At 35.1% G+C, this 23,765-nt stretch overlaps 1 protein-coding gene across 2 annotated transcripts in view; it reads left to right on the forward strand.

Annotated features, from left to right (window-relative positions):
* Usp47 (ubiquitin specific peptidase 47) overlaps positions 1–23,765 on the forward strand; it is a 96,182-nt gene that overhangs the window by 31,847 nt on the left and 40,570 nt on the right. For both annotated transcript variants that reach the window (XM_070035323.1, XM_070035321.1), the window contains 5 exons: positions 1,922–2,060; positions 2,788–2,884; positions 5,662–5,807; positions 6,534–6,613; positions 10,091–10,240. In XM_070035323.1, coding sequence (XP_069891424.1) covers positions 1,922–2,060; positions 2,788–2,884; positions 5,662–5,807; positions 6,534–6,613; positions 10,091–10,240 — 612 coding nt within the window. The remainder of the gene's footprint in view (positions 1–1,921; positions 2,061–2,787; positions 2,885–5,661; positions 5,808–6,533; positions 6,614–10,090; positions 10,241–23,765) is intronic.

A 23,765-nucleotide genomic window follows, 5' to 3' on the forward strand; every position in this document is an offset into this window, starting at 1 on the left:
AGTGTATATGATAATATTAATATATTGAACATGGACATCTATAGTCTATTATTTGTTACCCATATTGAGGTTAATTAACATGGGCTGCTATCTTGAAGGCCATTGCTATACTAGAGATGGGGTTAGGGCTAAGGTATATTTAAACATCATACATTTAAACAACTGTGTTTCAGTGCTTTTGCCAGTGCATTTACTTGATTGTATAATCTATTGTCTTTTTTTTTTTTTTTTCATGCTTGGGAAGGCCAAAATAATACTCCCAGATCACCGGACCCAATTTGCCATTTTGCACAATGACTAGATATAAATTGAATGCTTTCTTTCTCTTTTAGTGCTTACTCAAATTCACATTTATTTTAATAGACTTTCTTGTCTAGTCTAGTGGTCTTATAGATTGTCCAGTCAGTAACTCCAGATGTGAAGGGCAATTCTCAAGACAGTTCTGACTTTTTAGGGGTAGACATAAGTTACAAAAAACTATGTAGCTGGGTGCCGATGGCTCATGCCTATAATCATAGCTACTGTGGAGGCTGAGATCTGAGGATCACGGTTCAAAGCCAGCCTGGGCAGAAAAGTCCGTGAGACTCAATCTGTAGAGTGCTAGCTTTGAACTGAAGAGCTGATAGACAACGCCCAGGCCCAGAGTTCAAGCCCCACGACCAACCAAAGAAAACCAAATATGTAAAAATTATAAACCTACAATGTCAGGTGCTGGTATATCAGGGGCTAAGAATTAATATTGCAGTTTGAAGCCAGCCCAGCAGAAAACCCCATGAGATTCCATCTCCAAAACAACTAGCATGAAATCAGGCTGGAAGTGTGGCTCAAGTGGTAGAGCACCAGCCGAGCAGAGCAAGGAAACTGAGCAGGCACAGGCCCTGATTTCAAACCCCATGACTGACCAAAAAACAAAAACAAAAAAAAAATCTTAAAAGCCCGAAATACATTTTATACTTAAATTAAAAACTATGGGAAGTAAATCTGTTCTTAATAAAGGATTAGAATATATTATAGAAGATGTAGTTTAAAAGAGATTAAGAAAACTAGGTCTAATTTATCTCCTTGTTTTATAGACTGTGGAAACTAAGGCTGAGAGTTTATTGATTTTTTTTTCTGTTAGGAAAATTTTTCCTATTTGATGCTTTACATTTGAGTGTATCATGAATAAAAATATATCATTAGACAGTAATTACATAATGTATCTATTCTGCAGCAGTACCAGAATATGCCCTTTGATCTTCCTTAAAGTCGTTGTTTTATATGACAAGAAGATTTTGATTAAATGACATTGAAATCTAAATTAGCCATTTAAAGAAGATTGGATTTACAATTTAGAGATTAATATTAAAAATTCTTAGTAATCTTTAAAAAATTTTATTATTTGTAGAAAGAGCTCATAATTCTATAAGTCAGTACAAGAGGTAATTATTCTTTAGCTCTTAATTGTTCATGCTCTTTTTATGTCCCTCAGTCCCTTGAAATTACAAATTACCTTGAAATTTCTTGTTGGAAACCCTGGGAAACTATATTATCTATTATTGATACTGAGTATCTCCTGTTAGCTAGGTCTACTCCACTGCTGATTATGTAAAACTGAGTAATAAACTCTGTTGCAAAGGAGTTTACAGTGGTTCTTTTGATGTTAGGACCACACATCTCCTGCTTTTCTGCAAACAGAACATTTGTAAGAGAACATTACAAAATGGAAAAAGTAAGGATTTTGGAAGGTTTTACAAGCTCCTTTCTAAAATATTCTGTATCTTGCGTCTTTCAAACCTGCTATGGGAAGTGGTAAGGGCATGTATTAGTAGTAGCAATAATTATAATGCCACATGTCTTTTCATTATATTAGAATTTTAGTATTTTTCCACTGGCTCAGCACATTTGTTATTTAGTAAATATTGGTTGTGCTGCATTTTAGGAGGACTCCAGTAATGTGGATGACAGTGTTCATGACAGGTTTGTAGGTCCGCTTCCAAGAGAAGGTTCTGTGGGCTCCAGCAGTGATTATGTCAGCCAAAGCTACTCCTATTCATCAATTTTGAACAAATCAGAAACTGGTAAGATTTATTATTTTTGTTGTTTGGTTTTCATAAAGTCTTGGAATATTAAGCCAGAATAATCATTATCTCATTTTCTGGGTAAGAAAACAAATCCAGAGCAAGATTATGAGTCATGTCACTTTAAAATCTGTTAATTTTTAAAAATCACTTAGGTAGCTTTGTTTCTATTAAGGTTTCATTTATATATAGGTTTGGCTACTTTTCTTTAAATTATAAGCATTTTGATATATTTCATATTATAATAAATCATTTCAGTAGAAAGATGACTGGGAATGTATCTCAGTTGCTACTAACTAGCATAGTATGCCCCTGGGTTGATCAATACTCAGGAGGGAAGTGGGGATCCCTTCAATATGTGTACTATGTAAACTTTGTTTCTCTAAAAAAGCCAGATACTTTGTTTATATGTCCAGAGCTACAGTATCACATTTAAATAAAATTTAAAAGTAATATGTTTAATACAGTAGGTCTAGTTGACATATAAACAACCTTCTCTCATCTGAAAGTTGTGGATTAAAATGGAAAAGTGTAAACGTTATATTCACTTTAAATACCACACAAACCTAACCTAAGAAGACTGCACTCTGCAAAATCAAGGAAATATTTTCTAGAAATATTTTCTAGCTGTGGTCTTATTAATCTTTGAGTCTTTATAATATATTAAATTTCTCCCATTATTTATATATCTAAGTGCTAATTTAAATGTGTATTTTTCTTTTTAAAGGTTATGTGGGATTAGTAAACCAGGCAATGACTTGCTATTTGAATAGCCTTTTGCAAACACTTTTTATGACTCCTGAATTTAGGAATGCATTATATAAGTGAGTATTTTTTAAAATGTTCTGTAAGTAAAATTAGTTTATAATGGAAAAAATTATCTTTAATTAGAAATTAATTTCTTGTACTTGTAAAGGTTGGGGTATTTTTTACTTTATAACAAAGTTTCTTGAATATTGTATAAATATGAATCTCATGAAAACTTGGCATATGAAAAAATGTGTGGAGAGAGAATCAGAAGGGCGTAGACAAGAAAAGGATGAAACACATGAAATTTACATAGGGGTAAATGTAACTTGTAAAAGTTGACATGTCTTTCAGTCAGTAAACATTTATTCACTGAGAACTGTTTATATGCCTACACACTTAGTGGTTAGAGCGGAATTTAGAAATAATGTCTTATTCTCAAATAATTTACAGATTTTTTCACAATAGCAATATGTAAATATATGAAAAATTTAAAGAACATTAAGGGTAGTTAGATGCCATTTGAGTTAAAAGAGAGATTAGTGATACTCAGAGAAGAGATTTAATGAGGAAAGTAAACTTGGTAATCATGCAGTGTAGATAAGCTTGAGCTACGTTGAGAAGAAAGAGCACTTGAAAAAGCCAAACAGCAATAGTATGTGCTATATAAATCTTCTATCAGTAAATTCTTACTTTTTTTTTTTGTATGAATGATATGCTGTTTCCTGTCCCCAGGAAAGGGTTTGATTTGTTTTCTTCCCTTGTATACTTCCCTTGGATACTTTTCCATTTCTGTAGGTTTTTAATACTTTGTTTAAGGAAAGCTTTACATAGTACAAGGGGAAGGGAAGAATTAAATATGGCACTAAACTTTCCAACTAGGTGACTAGTATAATAGCAGATATGGCAAGATTTACAACCTTTTAAACTATTTCTAACAGGAATAAGAGACAGGTGGCAGTTCAGTTTTGTGGTATGGTAAGTTCCCTTCACCAGCAAACTCCTCTCAGAAGAGAGCTGGAGACTGAATATAGTAGAGTAGAAGGAGGATTAAAGAAATACAATGACAGAGTAGAAGCCTTGAGAAGAAAAAGGCAGAAGGATATGTCAGTGTGTGAAAAAGGGAGTGGGATCACATTTATGACTTTCAGGTCCTAAAACAAGAAAAATACTGAGCACTTCAAAGGAGAGCTGTACTAAACTAAAACATTTTAAGCTAAAACATTTTAAGCAGAGAAAAACTAGTACTCAAGTCCTTCCTTTGAAGCTAAAAGTTGAAAATGTTTGATAGAGGGGATAAGATTGATTGGAACACATTCTAGATGAATGGTAATGAAATCTCACTACAAAGTTAATGTAAGTTAATAAAAGTTCTTTAAAAGTGAGAAAATGTGAAGTAACAGCATCCTTATTGTTAAGACATAGACTACCATGAGAAGTGTGTGTGTGTGTGTGTGTGTGTGTGTGTGTGTGTGTGTGTGTGTGTGTGTGTGTGTGTGTGTGTGTGTGTGTGTGTGTGTGTGTGTGTGTGTGTGTGTGTGTGTGTGTTTTCTCTTTTTTTTTTTTGGTCAGTTGTAGGGCTTGAACTCTGGGCTTGGGCGCTGTCCCTCAGCTCAAGGCGAGCGCTCTACCACTTGAGCTACAGCGGTTTACTCGAGATAGGAGTCTCAAGGTCTTTCCTGCCCCGGATGGCTTTGAACCACCATCTTCAGATCTCAGCCTCCTGAGTAGCTAGGATTACAGGCATGAGCCACTGGCGCCTGGCCAAGAATTATATTTTTTATATTTTATTTTATTGGATATAGAATTACATTAAGAACTTTCTTGGGTGCATTAACTAATTGTTTTATTATTTCTGCCATAAGATCTTAAGTTCTTCAGTTGAGACTTTACTTGTTTTTGAGACAGCCTCTGTAGCTAGTGCTAACCTGCATAAATTCAAGAGAGAGAAAATACTACTTAGATTGCCTACAGTATTCTCTTTTTAAAATGTTTTGTGATGGAAAATTTCAAAGACTAAAAGAGTGGGCAAACAGTATAATGAAACCTCTTTAAATCCCAACCCATCTAGAGCAATCCACAGTTTAGAATGCACAATCTCACAGTCTCAACTGTGTCACCACAACTCAGTGTTAAGATTCTTCTGATTGATTGCCACATAATTTAAAAAATAATTTGTTCAAATCAATCCAAAGAAGATTCATATCTTAATCAGTTCAATCTGTTTTTTTGTTTCCCACTTGTAATTTGTTCCCTAAAATTTCATACATTAAAAACTGATGTTGTCTAATAGTTTTCCCACAGTTAGAGCTTTGATGGTTGGAATGCCTCAGTTTCATTTAATATTGTTCAGTATTTTTTTTTGTGAGTTAGTAATTCAGATTTCAGTTTTGATCAAGTTCTATGATTACTTTTTTTGTTTATTGTTTTTTTTTTTTTTTTTTTTTGAGTTGTGGGGCCTGAACTCTGGGCCTGGGCACTGTCCCTCAGCTCAAAGCTAGCACTCTACCACTTGAGCTACAGCCCCACTTCCAGCTTTTTCTGCTTATGTGGTGCTGAGGAATCGAACCCAGGGCCTCATGCATGCAAGGCAAGCACTCTACTACTGAGCCACCTTCCCAGCACATCTATGATTACTTTTAAGTAAGGTTTGCCCATTCAAAACTGATACCCTCATACTTTCTCTTTTAAGGTCTAAAGTTTTTTTAGATTTTCATTAGACATTATTAGCTTCAGCTAATATGCAGACTTTATGTTTACAGAATTAAGATCTTAGATTATAATGATTTTGATATTAATACTTTAATGAATCAAATTATTTTATAAATAATTTTTAAATATTTTGTTTTAATAGATGGGAATTTGAAGAATCTGAAGAAGATCCAGTGACTAGTATTCCATACCAACTTCAAAGGCTTTTTGTTTTGTTACAAACCAGCAAAAAGAGAGCAATTGAAACCACGGATGTTACAAGGAGCTTTGGATGGGATAGTAGTGAGGGTATAATTCTCTAATAATGATAAGTATTTTTAATATTCAGAGGAATTCTGGAAGATTAATGTTATACAAACACATTTTACATAATATTATCTTTATTGCTAACCTCATTGCTTTTTATTGGGATTTAAAAAAAACAATTGGAACTTATACTAGGGCTTGAACTGAGGCCTTCAGTTTTCCCTTGTCTATTTTTACTCAGAACTAGTATTCTACCACTTGAGCCACAGCTTGCTCCACTTACAGCTTCTTGGTGGTTAATAGGAGATGAGTCTCACAGACTTTTTGGCCCAGGCTGGTTGCAAACCAATATCTGTAGATCTCAGCTTCCTGAGTTGGATTACAGGAATGAACCTCCACATCTGGGTTTGTACTGGGATATTAAGTAACTTAATTTTAGGTATTCTTCTCTAAGCTATAAATTTTTGATCAATTGAAATTTTCTTGTAAAAGTAAGTTTGGCTAAACTTTATCTATAGCCCCCAAAGCTTATACTCTGGCTGGGGCATGACTCAAGTCATAGAGTGCCTGCCTAGCAAGCATGGTCCCTAAATTCAAAACTCAGTACTGCAATAATAGGAGGAAAAGAAAGCTTGTGCTCTTTTTCACATAAATACTGAGATCTCTCTATTTTTTTTGTAGTTGTCTTTTTATGGCTAATATGTATTTTTGTGTTCTTAAAAAAATACCGTTATTTACTGTAGACCTTTCTGTGTTCCTGTTTTTCAGCTTGGCAACAGCATGATGTACAAGAACTGTGCCGAGTCATGTTTGATGCTTTGGAACAGAAATGGAAGCAAACAGAGCAGGTAATTCCTGTCTCTCAAATTGAAAGGACTGTTTTCTAATAAATGTTAGAAATAGCTCGGGCTTTTAGGATGTCACATAAGAATAACGACACCAACTTGAAAGGAACTCAGCAAGGGAAAGTTTACTTCTGCAGAAGGTGCCACACCATAAGCCAAAACTCTGGCAAGCGAACACAGAACAAACAGGTTTACTCCCTTTTTATCCCTAACCCAGGAGGCTCTGCCTCTGCTCAGATTGGTTGAGCTCACAGGTTCACAATCTGCAAAAGGATGTGGCCTAATTAACAAGATGTAACTAAAACTTCAGGAGCTTGTGACAGGCTGCCTTAATTAAAGTGCAGCAGAAAAGGAATGTAACTAGAATGTAATTAACAAGGGCCAACTCATTCAGAAAAACAATTCTCACAAGATTAACAGAAAGGAAGCAAACTCTTTGATAGAAAAGACACTTTTCTCACATAAATTATTCATTACTTTAAAATGGTTTTAAGAATATTAGAATAGTTAAAAACTTGGACATTAATTTTGCAGTATGGAATGGGTAATTGAAATTACTATTAAGCTATTAACTTGAGTCCTAAACATCTTTATTAAACCACCCTATACTTCAGTTTCCTCACCTTTAAAATAAGGAAGTTGGCCTGTATGAGCCAAGTCTTCTTGGTTTAAAAGATCATGTAATTATTATTTCTGTGTATGTATGTGTGATTTTGGAGGGATGACTTTTAAACAATATTTCCAGATATTTACAAAGTAAATTATATCATAAGCTGAAGCATACATTTATATACTCAAAAAATAATACCTTCATTTAGAACAATGACAAGTAGTCATATACATTTGACATTTATGACTTTAATTAATCTGATCCTATTTTTATCCAGTAGAGGTAGGAATAAGAGAAGCATTAGAAATATTTCATTAAGGACTAAGGCTGATGATGGGGCTCAGTGTTGAAGAGGTTTTATATGGGTATAGTAATTGATATCACAAGACTAAAAGGAGAGTATATATGATAACATGGAAGACCTGCTTTCTGATTATAACTATTGCAATGGTTTGGACCAGAATTTTTCAAACAGTAGGTTGCACTGCATGGATGGGTTATAAGATGAGTTTAGTGAGTTTACACCAGCATTTTCAACAATTGGGTAGCATGGAAAGATATGAGACCATCACATAAATAAGAATATGGTATTGTTTTATTGAACTTGTAATGGATGTACTAAGTTGTTTTCTGATAGCGGTTTGGTATTAAACATTTAAAAACAGCTAGTTTGAAATAAGTTGAAAACACATAATCTCACATGACTGGGGCAGGTGAATAAGGAAGATTTCAATAAAAAATAATGCATATTAAAGCCAGGCTCTGGTGCTCATGCTTATAATCCTAGCTACTCAGGAAGCTGAGCTCTGAGGATTGCAGTTCAAAGCCAGCCCAGGCAAGAAACTCGGTGAGACTCTTACCTCCAGTAAATCACCTGAAAACTGGAAGTGGCACTGTAGCTCAAGTGGTAGAGTGCTAGCCTTGAGCTAAAGAGCTGAGGGACAGCACCCACGCCCAGAATTCAAGCCCCATGACCAACCAAAAAAAAAAAAAAGTTATTAGCAACCATGGATCCAACTTGAAGACTTACAGTTTCTGTGTATCTTTTTATTAGTTTATATTAGTTATATGGAGGTTTCATTGCTACTTTTCTACTCAAATATTCGAGTCAATCTTACCTTCTCAATCACTCCCGTCACCTCCTTTTTGCTTTCCCAAAATAATTTCAGTAGGTCTTATTGTCCTTGGGTAGGTACTGAACCTATGCATTTTAAAAAATGCATATTTATGAGAGTAAAATGTGGTTTCCTTTCCCTCTGTCTTAATCTTACTTCCAAAATCATGAAAATAGTTTTAATGGAATCTCATTTAGTGATTCAGTTTTCTACTTAGTCCGACAGGAAGGACTTTGTTTCAGTAAGTTTATATAGATGATAATAAGGACCTTTTCTTCAGCAGTCTGAACCTACCCTTTCTACTTACTTAAATCCCTTTCTGTTATTCAGCACTTTAATAAGATCAGCTGGGATATTCCTACTGAATTCCAAAATTTTGGTACAGAAATCTTTCGGCAAGCAATTCATATGGAGGTTCCTATTCATATGGACTTGGAAGCTAGCAGCCCCCATTGGCTTGTTTGGGAACAAATAAGCAGTGTCTTTCTTTAGGTGAGGGTATTTTGAGAGAGATGAATTTTTGTTGTTATTGTTGGTTGTGGGGCTTGAACTCAGGGCCTGGGTGATGTCTCTGGGCATTTTCCGCTCAAGGCTAGCACTCTACCATGTTGAGCCACAGCACTACTTCTGATTTTCTGCTGGCTAATTGGGGATAAGTCTCATGGGTCTTTTCTGCCTGGGCTGGCTTTGAACCTTGATCCTCAGATCTCAGCCTCCTGAGTAGCTAGGGTTACTGATGTGAGCCCTGTGAGAGATGAATTTTAAGACATGTTTTGAATTTCTGCACTTAAAAGAAATTACCACAAATTTCTTCTTTCAGTTGTGTTTTATATATTACTGCAAGTTTAAAAGTTTTATTTGTATTTTGGGCTAGAAGATAAGGTTTTATAACTTAGAATATGTTAAGAGTAGTGATAGGTATGTAAAAGCTGTAAAAAAATTTTTAGCTGTATAATTGTCATAGATAATTGTGTTTCTCATCTTAATGGAAAGAGATTATGAGACTTCAGTATATAGTAAATTGGTAACAGATTTCATCAAAAGTGATTTCATCAGTGGCTCATACCTGTTATCCTAGCTATTCAGGAAGTTGAGATCTGAGAATTGAAGTTCAAAGCTAACCTGGACAGAAAAGTTTATAGGATTCTATATTCAAGTAACCAGTAATGTGGTTTAGTGGTAGAGTGCTTGCCTAGCATGCATGAGGCCCTAGGTTTGATTCCTCAGTACCACATAAACAGAAAAAGCCAGAAATGGTGCTATGGCTCAAGTAGTAGAGCACTAGCCTTAAACAGAAAGAAAAAAATAAAGCTCAGGGACAGTGCCCATGCTCTGAGTTCAAGCCCCAGGACTGGCAAAAATAAATAAATAAATGAAAATAAAATAAAATAAAAACAAAAAATACTGGATTAAAGACATGGCTGAAGGAATAGAGAGCCAACTGTGAAGGAAAAACTTGAATAAAGAGCTCCAGGATTGTTCAAGCTCTGATACTAGCCCAAATTAAAAAACAAAACAAAATAAAGCCCAATTTTAATAGTTGGGTGCTATCGTGATATAGAGTGTTAAAATAGATAAACTTTGCACATTGATCATTACATTATTGTTCATCTCATAGACTGTTTTTATCAGGTTCTCATTTTGTAAGTATAAACCTAACAATTTACTAGGATATTTCAATATGAATTACATTTATGCATATCTTAAAAATTACTTTATGAAAAACAAAATTATAACAGATGTTCTTATTTTTAGGCTGATCTCATAAATGAACTGTATCAAGGCAAGCTAAAGGACTATGTGAGATGTCTGGAATGTGGATATGAGGGCTGGAGAATCGATACCTATCTTGATATACCATTGGTCATCCGACCTTACGGGTCCAGTCAAGCATTTGCTAGTGTGGTGTGTACCTTTAAGTTTACTGTTTGCATAACCTTAACTTATGTGATAGTATCATTCTAGATCTTGGGTTGTTAGTCATTCCTGAATTTATGCTAGCAGGATCCAGGAGATTTTTGACACCTCAGTGAGCCCTAATAGTTAACAAAAGCAGGAAACTGAATGCAAATGGACTGCCTCATGGCTTAGTATTTTATTCTTTCTGATAAGTCATTAGATGATTTTACCTGTAAGCAGTCTGTTCTATAAATGTAAACATATGTGTACATGTATGTGCACATATGCACATATGCTTGGGCACTGTCCCTCAACTTTTGTGTACCGGGCTAGCGCTCCACTGCAAGCTCTGAGTGTGTGTGTGTGTGTGTGTGTGTGTGTGTGTGTGTGTGTGTGTGTGTGTGTGTGTGTGTGTGTGTGTGTGTGTGTGTGTGTGTGTGTGTGTGTGTGTGTGTGTGTGTGTGTGTGTGTGTTGCAAGCTCTGAGTGTGTGTGTGTGTGTGTGTGTGTGTGTGTGTGTGTTGCAAGCTCTGAGTGTGTGTGTGTGTGTGTGTGTGTGTGTGTAAGAGAGAGAGATTAATTGGAGATTGGAATCTTACTCAGGCTGGCTTCAAACTGTATTCTCAGCCTCCTGTGTAACTAGGATTACAGATATAAACCATTGGCACCCAGCTTAAATACTGCTTTCTTAGTAAATAATCCCTGTTATTTTTTAAATGACAGACATTTTTTGTGTTTTTTATTTTTGTTTTTGTTTTTTTAGAGAAGCATACCTATTCTAAGTATTTAACTTTAAAATATGTTGATGCTTGGTATGGTGATGCACAACTATAATCCCTGTACCCTCAAAGCTGAGGCCAGAGGACTGAGTTTTAGGCCAGCTTGGACTACATGGCAACACTTGTCTCAAAACAAAGCAAAAATAAATTTCTCAAGAACAATTTGAAAACTCAAAACTATTATTACTTTAATTATTCCCATATTGAGTATCTAATTGGAGGTATTTGACTAGTGTTAGAAACATTTATTTGAATTTATTACATGCCAGGGGAAACTTTCAGAGCTAAATAAAGCATCTTTAAAAAATAGAATTTCATCATGTTGTTATTTTGGGTCATATTTATACTTAAGTTATGGTGGCTTTTAGCTAAAATTAGTTATCTTAAAGCTATACTATTTTTCTTCTAAAATAGTGCTACTAGTATAATTTAATCTTTTGCCCTAGAGAATAATTAGTTCCTTCAGCTTTTTTCTCCTGTTCTTTATGGCTGTCAGGAAATAATAAAACACTAAGGAGTTTTAGAATAAATTGTTGGGAATTTAAAAGGCCTTTCTTAGTTATTGTGACATCAGATCTTGTTTCCACCATAATTTTTCAGTCTACTTTCTGAATATATTTGAAAAAATATATTAATATTTATTTGTGCCCTTTGTGAACTGCCATTCTGGGTATAGTCAATTGTTCTTGGTTTGGGAATCTAATTTTATTTTTCACTACTTTGTTTTACTTATTTTTCAAATGCTATTTTGCTTAATTTTAGAAGTGTGAAGGAGAAATGACACACTGAAAAAATTAACATTTGCCTTTCTTTTTGTGTCAGTACTGGAGCTTGAACTCAAGGCAATAGTCTCACTTAGTTTTTTTGCTCATAATTAGAACTCTACTTGATCCTCTGCCACTTGGGTCACACCTCTACTTCTAACTTTTTGTTGGTTATTTGGAGTTTCTTCGCTGGGGCTGCCTTTAAACCTTGACCTTCAGCTCTCAACTTCCTGAGTAGCTAAGATGATAGGAATTAGCCTATAATTTGCTGACATTTGTTTCTTAATGACTGTTTTTAAGCATTGATGTTTCTCTAGCAAAATATACTAGGGAAAACGTGGGTATCCTCAAATATAAAGTGACTGACTTTTCTACCTTGTCTATGAAAGAGGATTAAAAATATATTTTATTGTAAAGATGATGTGTACAGAGGGGTTACAGTTACATAAGTAAGATAATGAGAGAGAATTTTAATTTGTTTTGTTTTGATACTGGTACTGGGACTTGACCTCAAGACCTTGTACTCTGCTTTTTCACCCAGGGCTGAGCAGCAACTTCAGTGGAGATATTTTGTGAGTTGATTAGAAGTAGGCTTGCTTTGAAGCGTAATCCTCAGGTCTCAGCCTCCTGACCAGCTAGAATTACAGATGTGAGCCTGTAATTTAACTTATTGCCCAGTCTACTACAGTATCTTTAATAAAAGATGTTTTTACTTAATTTCATTTTGTGTATGTTAATTGAATGTTGAGGAGGCTAGTTTCAGTCAAACTATTATATTGGGATCTTAATATAGTACCCAGATTATACTTCATATCATTATTTACCTGCTGATTTGCTGTCATTTTCTCCAACATGTTATAAACAGAACAATGGACTAATTTAGTGGATACTTTTGGAGAATTAAATTCTCCAAAGGTAGTGTTCTCCATTGTTATACAGGCAAGTAGGGAAGCTGTGGGAGTTGGAAGTATAAAGTAGCATGTGAATAGGTTTATAACAGTATGTACTATCAGGGCTTGTAGATGGGAACTTAAAACTTCCTTATGTTCTGGAATTTCTTATGGGAAAATACAGCAGGTAAAAACTAAGAAGGCCAGGAGTCGATGGCTCATGCCAGTAATCCTAGCTACTCAGGAGGCTGAGATCTGAGAATCATGGTTCAAAGCCAGCCTGGGCAAGAGAGTCTGTTGGACTCTTATCTCCAATAAAGCACCCAGGAAACCCACAAGTGGTGTTGTGGCTCATGTGGTAGAACACTTGCCTTGAGCTAGAGTTCAAACCCTACAACTGACCAAAAAAACAAACAAATGTAAGAAGGATACTATTTTCAGTAATAACTTTAGAGGTAAGTAGTGACTTCCCACAATTTTCTGAATTCAAAACCTTTCTCACGTACAAATCCTGGTTTCCATTGTGTATTTTGTTAATTTTAGTTTTAAAAAGAATTTGGTATAAATATGGATTGTAAAAATCTTCTTCAAAAGAAGCATTATAAAATTGCTTTTTAAAATTTGGTCTTAATTTTAATCAGACTAAAATTTTATCTCATTTTCCAACCTTTATCGTGATATCTGGTGTTTTTGTTTTACTTGATACGTACATACATACATATAATATACACATATGAATATATTGATGACTATATATTTATTATATATTCTGTCTAGTGAGCCATAATATTATTAATACATTGATAGATTAACCTGTTAATTGCAGGCATGTATGAAATTCTGATAAAAATAGTATTTTTTATAAACTTTAATCAGAAATATAAAATGTTTTATCAACTGGGTTAGTTATAATTATTAAAACTGACATTGCTTATTTTCATTTTAGCTTCCCAAGAAGGTAGTATATTTAAGGGCTCTTCCACTAGTGTACATCTTTCAAATTGAATTTTTCTCAACACTACTTTCTAACAAGATATAATAGATCTTCTTGAGGAATATTAAGTAAATTTAGGAAACCATGTTACTATAATACTCTCTCAGAAGATCATAGTCATGTTTTAAATGCTCCAGAGGTTTCAGGAGTAGTAAAATGTGTTTAAATGTCTTTAACTTAGCTTACATATGTGTGTGTGTGTACATATATGAACACACACACACACACAAACATTGTAGAATATCTGTCAAGGGACATTAAGGCGCTGGTTAGGGTCCCAGTTCAGCCTTGGGGCTGCACTTGCAGCTTAGTCTCACTGCAGGTTTGGGATGGGGTTAGGGGAAGGCACTTCTCAGTTTTCCATCATTGTGTGTGTTCTTCTTCGTTCTTGTGATTCTCTCTTTGATCCTTTATGGTGAAGTATGTGTTAGGACCCTAAATCTCTGATGAGAGAGAGCTAGGGTAATTCCCTGTTGCTTCACTGCCATATTCTTCTTCTCTTTGACATTAGGGTTTGAGGAACACAATGTTGAGGCTCTACATGAAATAATTTATGGACTATCTTTATTTTATTAAATTAACATGTTTCTGGGTTATTGAGGACACTACAGTATTTTGACTTCCTGTTGTCTAGATGTTTTATTAATCCTGAAAAATTAGTAAAATGGAGAATTAATGTATTATGCTTTAAGAATTTTTTTTTAATTTACTAGGTTATTAGAACCTTCTTTGATCAGAAATAGAACTGACTAAATAAAATGAATCTTTCTGGATTGTTTAATCAGAGTAAACTTGAACCTGCTTATTTTAAAGCACATTTTAATAGCCATAATTATAAGAAGATCTAAATATATTCTAATAATACATATAAATAGAAATACAGCTTTTTGTTTTGTTTTGCTCTCTGTCAGTCCTAAGGCTTGAATGCAAGGCCTGGGTGCTGACTCTGGGATATTTTGTTCTACTATTTGAGTTACAGCTCCCTTTCTGTCTTTTGGTGGTTGACTGGATATAAGCTGGCCTTTGAATATGTTCCCTAGATCTCAGCCTTCTCAGTAACTAGTTTATTATATTTCAATTAGAACCAGAGTTTTCAAGTTTAAAAAGTAACTCTTAAGTTTATTTCTTTGTGTGTGGATGGAGAGGCATGCTAGACTCTGGCTTGAACTTAGAGCTTCTTGCTCTTCCTTGGCTTTGTCTGCTCCTGGATGTGGCTGTAGCACTTAGATCACACCTCCAATCCAACATTTTGCCAGTTCATTGGAGGCATAGTTTTGGACTTCTCAACCCAGGCTGGCTTTGAACTTCTTGTCTTGGCCTTCTGAGTAGCTAGAATGAGAAGCATTAGTCATTGGCACTCTATTTCTTATGAGATTTCTCATCAGAAACTGTTAGATTTAGAAGGATGTAATATACCTTTTCAAGTGTTAAAAGGAAAGAACTTATTAACCAGAATCCCTTTATCCAGTGGAAAATGTTCTTTAGGCATGAGGAAAATTGGGCACTAAGTTAAAGAGAACTAAGAGTTTGTCACTAGCAAAACTCTCCTTTCAAAACAACTAAAGGTTATCTTCTAAACAGAATGGAAATTATTAGGGGAAAGCATCTTGGGATATCAGAAAGGAAGATCAAGGTAAGAAATGCTGAATATATAAGATAAGTTTTCTTATCTGTCCTAAATTGTGTTTGATGGTTGAACCAAAATTATAATACTGTTTTAGATGATTCTCAATGTATGCTGAAGAAATATATTTAAGACAGTTATGGGAGAAAGGTTTCTATACTTTAAAACAATAATACCAGTAGGCTGTACAAGAGTAAAACAACTACTGAAAAAGAGAACTACTTTTTTTAAAAAGTATAAATCAAAATAGAATTTTGATTTAGTAACCTGTAAGAGGAGACACAGGAAAACAAATGATAACCAGAAAAAAATTTAAAAAGTAATATAGAAGATTTACTTCTAAATAAACCAACTTCCAAATAAACCAACTTAAAAGCTTAAAAAACACAAATCAGTAATGAGCTATCTACAAAACACTTCATGTATGTTAGCATAAGCTGGTTGAAAAGGATGAATAGTGATATATTATGCAGAAATAGAGCCAGGTGTGGTAATGCATACCTGTAATCCCAGCACTCAGGCAGCAGAAGCAAGAGGATCACAAGTTGGAGGCCACATTGAGCTGTAATAGCAACGTCTTGTCTCACCAGTGTGACTTATACCTGTAAACCTAGCCACTCAGGAGATAGAGATTCAGAAGATTAAGGTTTAAAGTGAGCCTGGGCAGAAAAGTTAATCTCTAAAACAACCAGCAGAAAACCAGGTTAGAGGTATAGTTCAAATGATAGAGTACCAGCCAAGAAGCAAGCTGAGTTAACAAGGCTCTGAGTTCAAACCTGATTACCACACACAAAATAAATCATTTCTTAATCAGGCGCCAGAGGAGGAGACTGAGATCTGAGGGTCGCAGTCCGAAGCCAGCCTGGGCAGGGAAGTCCTTGAGATTATTATTATTATTATTATTATTATTATTATTATTATTATTATTATTATTATTTTATATATTTTTTATTGTAAAGATACATGGATTCTTATCTCCAATAAACTACCAAGAAAAATCCAGAAGTAGTGCTGTGGCTCAAGTGGTAGAGCACTAGCCTTGAGCACAAAGATGCTGAGAGACATTACCCAGGCCCTGAGTTCAAGCCCTAGGACTAGCACCCCCCCTCTCCCCCCCAAAAAAAAATCCTTACTGAAAGAAAAATGACTTAAGGGGTAATTTTTTTTTTACTAGAAACAGTAAGAATTGTATAAAAAGATGGATTTATCAGGACAACAATATGAAATATTTATGTACAAAATAACAGCTGCAAGTATGTAGAGGAAAATTTGTCAGAAATAAAAAGCGAAATTTATGGCTATAGTTGAAATCTTGAATACACTCTTCACCAATTGACAGGTAGAATAATTTTTTAAAATAGAAAGGTTATAGAATTTATCAGTACCAACATCCAACAGAATCTAGTTGACATTTACAAAATACTCCAATAAGAGCAGAGTATACATTCAAGTGTCCATGAAATAGCGACAAGCTATTCTTGGGCCACAAAACAAACCTCAGCAAATTTAAAAGAAAATCCTAATATATGATTTCCAGCCACAATGGAAACCTGTATAGACATTGGTAACAGAATGAATACAGGAAAATCACCAAACTCTTGGAAAATTAACAATACACTTTTATCACCATATATTAAAGCAAAAGCCACGGGAAATTTAATAAATACTTGAATTAAATGTAAATAAAATTGTGCCAAATTTGTTTGGAATGAAAACTTAGAACATAGAATGGCATTTTAGAAAGGGAGAGTTTCAAGTCAATAATCTATCTCACCTGAAAAAGAAGGAAAAGAAGCCCAAAATAGTGGAAGAAATGCTATAATTTTTCAAAAGGAGCAGAAATCAGTTAAATTTAAACTGGGAAAACAGTAGAAATAGAACTGCTTTTTTTAAAAAAAACGCAACTTAAAAAGTTTTTTTTTGTTCTGTGTGTGTCAGTCCTGAGGCTTGATCTTGGGGCCTAGGCACTGTCCCTGAGCTTTTTGTTCAAGGCTAGTACTCTACCACTTGAGCCACATTCCCAGCCCGTTTTGAAGCCTATATAGCAAGACTAACAGAAAAAACAAAAACGGAACAAACAAGTTTTTCCAGTGCCAGGATTGAAAAAAAAATCACAGATCTTGCACATGAAAAGAATAACAAGGGAGCTAGGCATCAATGGCTCACGCCTGTAATTCTAGCTGCTTAGGAGACTGAGTTCTGAGGATCTTGGTTCAGAGCCAGCCAGGGAAGGAATATCCATGAGAGTCTTATCTCCAGTTAACTACCAAAAAGTCCATGGCTCAAGTGGTAGAATGCTATCCTTAAGCAAAAAAGCTCAGGGACAGCAACCAGGTACTGAGTTCAAGCCCCAGAAAACACACACACACACACACACACACACACACACACACACACACACACACACACACACACACACACACACACACACACACACACACACACACACACACACACACACACACACACACACACACACACACACACACACACACACACACACACACACACACACTCTCTCTCTCTCTCTCTCTCTCTCTCTCTCTCTCTCTCTCTCTCTCTCTCTCTCTCTCTCTCTCTCTCTCTCTCTCTCTCTCTCTCTCTCTCTCTCTCTCTCTCTCTCTCTCTCTCTCTCTCTCTCCCACACATGCATATACACATATATCAAGGAATATCATGAATGACTGCACACATAAATTTGTTACCTCTCATAAAATGAACTCATTCCCTGAAAAGCACAAACTGCAACTCAGTGAATACAAGTTGCACAGTTTGAATAGCCCTTTGTAACTATTGATTAAACTAGTTAAGTTCATAATTAAAAACCTCTAAAAGGAAATCTGAAAGAAAAATGGTTAGGCGTAAATCCAACAAGGTACTTGATCAAATGTGCTTGAAAGAATATGGAGATGCACCAATTGGTTGGAAGATTCAACATAATGATGTCAGTTCTTTCCAAAAGTCACATAGTTTTTTTCTTGGTTGTTTTGTTTGAGTCTAGATTTTATTATGTAGACAAGCAAGACCTTGAACTCAACTCTTCTTATCACTGCTTCCCAAATGCCAGCACTTGGTAGTGTACCATGCTTAGCAAAATTACATCATCATAATGTATTTCTTAAATATAATTTTTAAGGACAATATAATTTTTAAGGACATATATAAGCTCGTTCTGTAATTTGTGTAAGAAGATGATTGAACTAGAACAGTTAAAATGATTGAAACAAAATAAAGTTGAGGATTCAGTGTATCCATATTGGAAGTGAATACTACGTATCAATATAAAGACTTTTTTTATATAGTTGTAGTAGTGAAGACTGTAGTGAATAGGCAGAGCAATCATTAAGAAAATAGATTAATAGAAACAAACAGAAAACCCAGAAATCCATACCAATATGCCTGCTTTTTTTTTTTTCTTTGTTTTTGTACTAGTCATGGGGCTTGAACTCGGGGCCTGGGCATGGTCTCTGAACTTATTTTGTTCATGGTAGTGCTTTACCACTTAAGCCACAGCTCTTTGGTAGTTTATTGGAAATAAGAGTCTCATGGACTTCACTGTCTACAACCTTTCTATTTTGAACTGCAGTCCTCAGATCTCAGGCTCCTAAGTAGCTAGAATTACAGACATGACCCACCAGTGCCCAGCTCCTTAACTGATTTTTGACAGACACAAAAGTAATTCAATAGAGAAAGGACACCGTATTCAAGAAATGCTCCATTTGGAAGAACTGAACATACATTTGATATCAAATGCTTGATATCAAATCAAATGAATCTTGATTTGAACCTCAACCTCACAGAATGAATTCACAATTCATCATTGTCTTGGATATAAAATTTTAGGGAAAACATGAGAAAAATCTTAAAATGTGGTTCTAAGTAGAGTCCTTAAGTTTCATACCAAAAGTACTATTCACATGTTGGACTTCACTGCATTTAAAAGCACTTTTCCTCTGAAAATCTAGGTGAAGGTATTTTCATACCATTTATCTAACAAAGGAGGCATATCTAGATATATAGCTAAAACCAATTTTAAAAAATATTAATCTGGGTTAGATAATTGGCAAAAGAACAATATCATTAAAGATGATATGCATATGCCACATCAATTTTGTTTAATATTCACAATCTTTAGCTATTAGGAAAATGCAAGCCATATGAAAGATTGCTCTCTATTTACTAGAATGGCTAAAATAAAAATGACAGCATGAAAAGTGGAGAAAATGGAAAGAATTCTCGTCACTCATATTCTTCTGGAAACATGAAATGTTTTAGACAGTCTTTTTAAAATTTAAATGATCAATTCCAGCAATTTTACTGCTAATTTTTATCCAAAAGGAATGAAAACCTATATATGAATGTTGGTCTCATCTTTATTTTTAATTTTCAAAAACTGATATTAATCTACATTTGCTTTAGTGAGTAAATGGTTTAACAAACTACAGTATGTAGAAACAAAATACTAAGAAATTATTAATATACAGTAATTTGAGTCAATAGGCAAGGAATTATGCTAAATGAAAAAAGTTAATCCCAAAAGAATTCTGTCTTATTTATGTAACTTCTTTTTATATGACAACATTGTAGAACTGTAGTGCATACATACTGGATTTGGTAGAGATCAAGGAAAAATGGAAAGGCGGGGCTCCAAATGTAAAAGGAACAAATGAAGTGTCCTTGCATAGGAATTTATCAATTTTTATTGATAAATTTGTAAAGACAATGTACACACATACTTGGACAAATGAGAGCACTAACAAGAAAGAGAAACATTAAGGCCAAACTGAAAATGTGCTCTTGAACATAACAGTGCTGTACACAGCACAGTACCAGGAGTTAGGGATCATACTTTCATACCAATGTAAAAAAGAACATTGAACAATTCAGTAAGGGGCCCCTAAAATAGGAAAAATAACAGATAATAACTGCAATGTGTACACTGAATTAAATATTCTTTCTTGGTCTTTTTTCTTTTGCCAATAACACTACATATAAGAGACTTAAGTAGGCTAGAAAGAGGAGAGGTTTAGTTTATTCGCCCCCTCCAGTACAAGGTTGAGAGGCTGCATGTGGTGATAGCATTGCTAGCAGTGTCCTGGATTGATAACAGGTATCTCATAAGTATATGTGCCTGGCTCTTACAAATCCATGATTATCCTGTCATGTGAACTCCACCTGATGACCCTGTCTAATTCTAATCCCCTCCTGGAGTCTGAATTTGTAAAGATCATAAACAGTAAAGCTTCTATTCTAATCCCTCACAATGAGGATTAAAGTCTAACCTTAGTTTTACAGAGAGCAAACTATTCAAGCTAGCAATTCTTAAAAGAGCAAAACAAAACCTGATATCCAAAATTTGAGAGAAATGAGTCAAAAATAGAAAATATTGTAACAAGAATTCACCAATCTCAGTAAAGAAAATATCTCAGAAAGGAAGAGTTAATTATAAAATACTAAAAAATAGAATGAAAATTTGAGAGGCACCAAGTGAAAATAAGATAAAGAAGATTTCAGAAAATTATTGAAAACTGCAGAGGAGCATCAATATTATTGAAGTGCATGAAGAGGGGAAAATATTTAACAAAACTAATGGTTAAACTAATCTAGGATAACTTTCTAGGATCTAAGGGAAATGTTAAGATTACTTTTTGAAGGAAAAATTACCGAGAACAACGAAATCTGAGACATTTTAGCAAGTTACTGAAATCTATAAATTAGTCTATCATAGCACTTTTGAAGGGCAAACCATAGCAACAGAGTAGCAGTTTTAAGAAACTCAAGAAAAGAAAGTACCAGCAGGACTTTGATACACATATACAGGAAAAGTTTTCTTCAGTTAAGATGACAAAAAAATAAAATTTGAACATTCAGGAACTTATTGCATACTGTATTCATGAGCCCTTGAGTTTATTAGCAGATGAGCTTAAACCAAAGGACTGTTAGTACTGAATGTATTAAACTGAAAAATTGCCAACTAAATATGACCGGAGTAGGAACATTGGTAAAACAGAATTACATGTTATACATCATTAGAACTTTAGAAATGAGGAGATAGGTGTTAGATAAATTGGCAGCTCTCAAAGTAGTTTGGTTCGCAGAAAAAGGGGTGGTCAGGAAATTCTAATATTCCTCACTCAACCCCATCCGAGTCATATTAGGTAAATTAAATTAGCAGCTGAGGAAAGAGAGTAGTACATGGTATTCAGGCAAGGGAAAGGTTTATTTACAGGCTGCCTCTGGTCAAGTTGGAAGCCCAGGCAGCAGGTCAAGACTTATCAAGGCCAGGGGGGGAAGAAGGTGTGGCCACACAGGATTTGGATGTGACCGCTGGGGGGTGGCAGTGGGGGGTAGGGGGGGGATGACTGCCTCCAAGTTACCTAGGTGATACAGGCACTAGGCGGAGACTTTGTTTATGAGGAGTCGCTCTGCCTTCCCAGGGTGGACCTTACAATAGGGGAGAGAAAGCAAGAGTAGAATAAGATCACATACTGCTTTAGGGGGAGAAAAACAGTTCATAAAATTTGCAGATCATAAAATTTGCAGATCAGACACTAAAGCTTAAGAGTAAAGGAGGAAAAGAGATTAAAAAGGATTAAATGTACTAACAAAAGTATAAATGTTAACTACTAGAACAAAATCGCTAAATTTTACAAAGTTGCTAAATACCAAAGAAACTTTAAAAAAAAAAAGTGAGGAAACATGGTAGATAGACACACAGATTATATAGTAATGACTAATAGAAAATCAAACATCAGTCACATAAAATATGAATGGCTTACCTTACCTAATTGAAGAGATTTTCCATGTTGACTCATAAAACTCATTAAAAGTTGCTTTAGAAAAACATCTTAGTGAATGCTAAAATCAAGGGTAGGAAATTTGATAAGGCGCAGGATTTTTGCTTTAACTCCTAAATATCTTCTTACAGATTGCTTATGGGCTGCTGGGAGAAAATAAGAACTCTAGCATAGAAAAACTAAATACATTGACAGGCTAAGTTCCTATGGATGAAGTGAAGGATCTCATGACCTCTGACTTAATACTGTTAGGAGGGAAAATTATTTGTATAGCATTCTAGCAAAAAAATATATATAATGATCCTGAAAATGAAGGACATCAGACAGAAGTGCAGAATACTTTACAAAATAGCTGGTATCTGTTCTTCAGAAGTGTATCGTTGTCATGAAAGGTTTTGGAACTGTTGCAGATAACAGAAATCTTACAGAGACAGGCAACCAAATGCAATCTGTGTGAGATTCTGTATTAGATGGGGGGAAATAACGACAAAAGGGATTAGTGAAGTAATATTGACAGACCTAGAATGTGAACTGATAAAAGTACATTAAAATTCCTTCAGTTTGATGGCTAAACTTTTATGTTAAAAAAAAGGTTGTGCTGAAGTACTGAAAGTATTGTATCATGAACATACAAAGGGTTTAGAAAAAAACCCACATAATTCTAGGATCAAGGTAAATAAGCAAAGGTAGCAAATATTAAAGGAAAAAAGGGTGGTGACTAAGAAAAAGGTACGTCAGAGTAATCTATTCTTTAACTTTTAAGTTTTTTTTTGGGGGGGGGCGGTTGTGGGGCTTGAACGCAGGGCCTGAGTGCTGTCCCTGAGCTCTTTTACTCAGTACTCTACCACTTAGAGTCACAGTGCCACTTCTGGTTTTCTGGTGGTAAGAGTCTCAGAGACTTTCCTGCCTAGACTGGCTTCAAACTGTGATCCTCCCATCTCAGCCTCCTGAATAGCTTGAATTACAGGCATGAGTCACTGGCACCCAGCTCTTCTCAGTTTTTAAAAAAGATATTCTTAGTTATGGACTAATTGAAAGGTAGAGACCAAAATACCTTAGTGTGTAGTAAAGTACAATTTAAGTTACTGAATTTTTTCACTATCTCTAACCCATCTTTTAGGTACTGTTTTACTGATTCAAATTCCTTCTATTTAAAAAGCTTAGCAAATTTGTCAACAGTCTTTCAAAAGCCTTTTTCTCGGGGCTGCGAGGGTGGCTCTGTGGTAGAGCACTTGCCTTACATGCATGAGTTCCTGGGTTTGAAAATTCCTCAGTACCACATAAGCAAAAAGAAAAAAGCCAGAAGTGGTAGAGCACTAGCCTTGAGCTGAAGAGCTGAGGGACAGCACTCAGGCCCAGAGTTCAAGCCCCACGACCGACAAAAAAAAAAAAAAAAAAAAAGTAAAAAAGGCTTTTTTTTTTTAAATTGTTTTGGTCCTGTTGTGGGGCCTGAACTCTGGGCCTGGGTGCTGTCCCTCATCTCTTCAGCTCAAGGCTAGCGCTCTACCGCTTGAACCACAGCGACACTTCCAGTTTTCTAGTGGTTTATTGGAGATAAGAGTCTCACGGACTTTCCTGCATGGACTGGCTTTGAACCATGATCCTCAGATCTCAGCCTCCTGAGTAGCTAGGATTACAGGCATGGGCCACCGGTGCCCAGCTTTTTTTTTTTTTACTCTTAAAA

This window comes from Dipodomys merriami, unplaced genomic scaffold, assembly GCF_024711535.1.
Source record: "Dipodomys merriami isolate MVZ:Mamm:240054 unplaced genomic scaffold, mDipMer1.0.p SCAF_25, whole genome shotgun sequence".
Lineage (NCBI taxonomy): Eukaryota > Metazoa > Chordata > Mammalia > Rodentia > Heteromyidae > Dipodomys > Dipodomys merriami.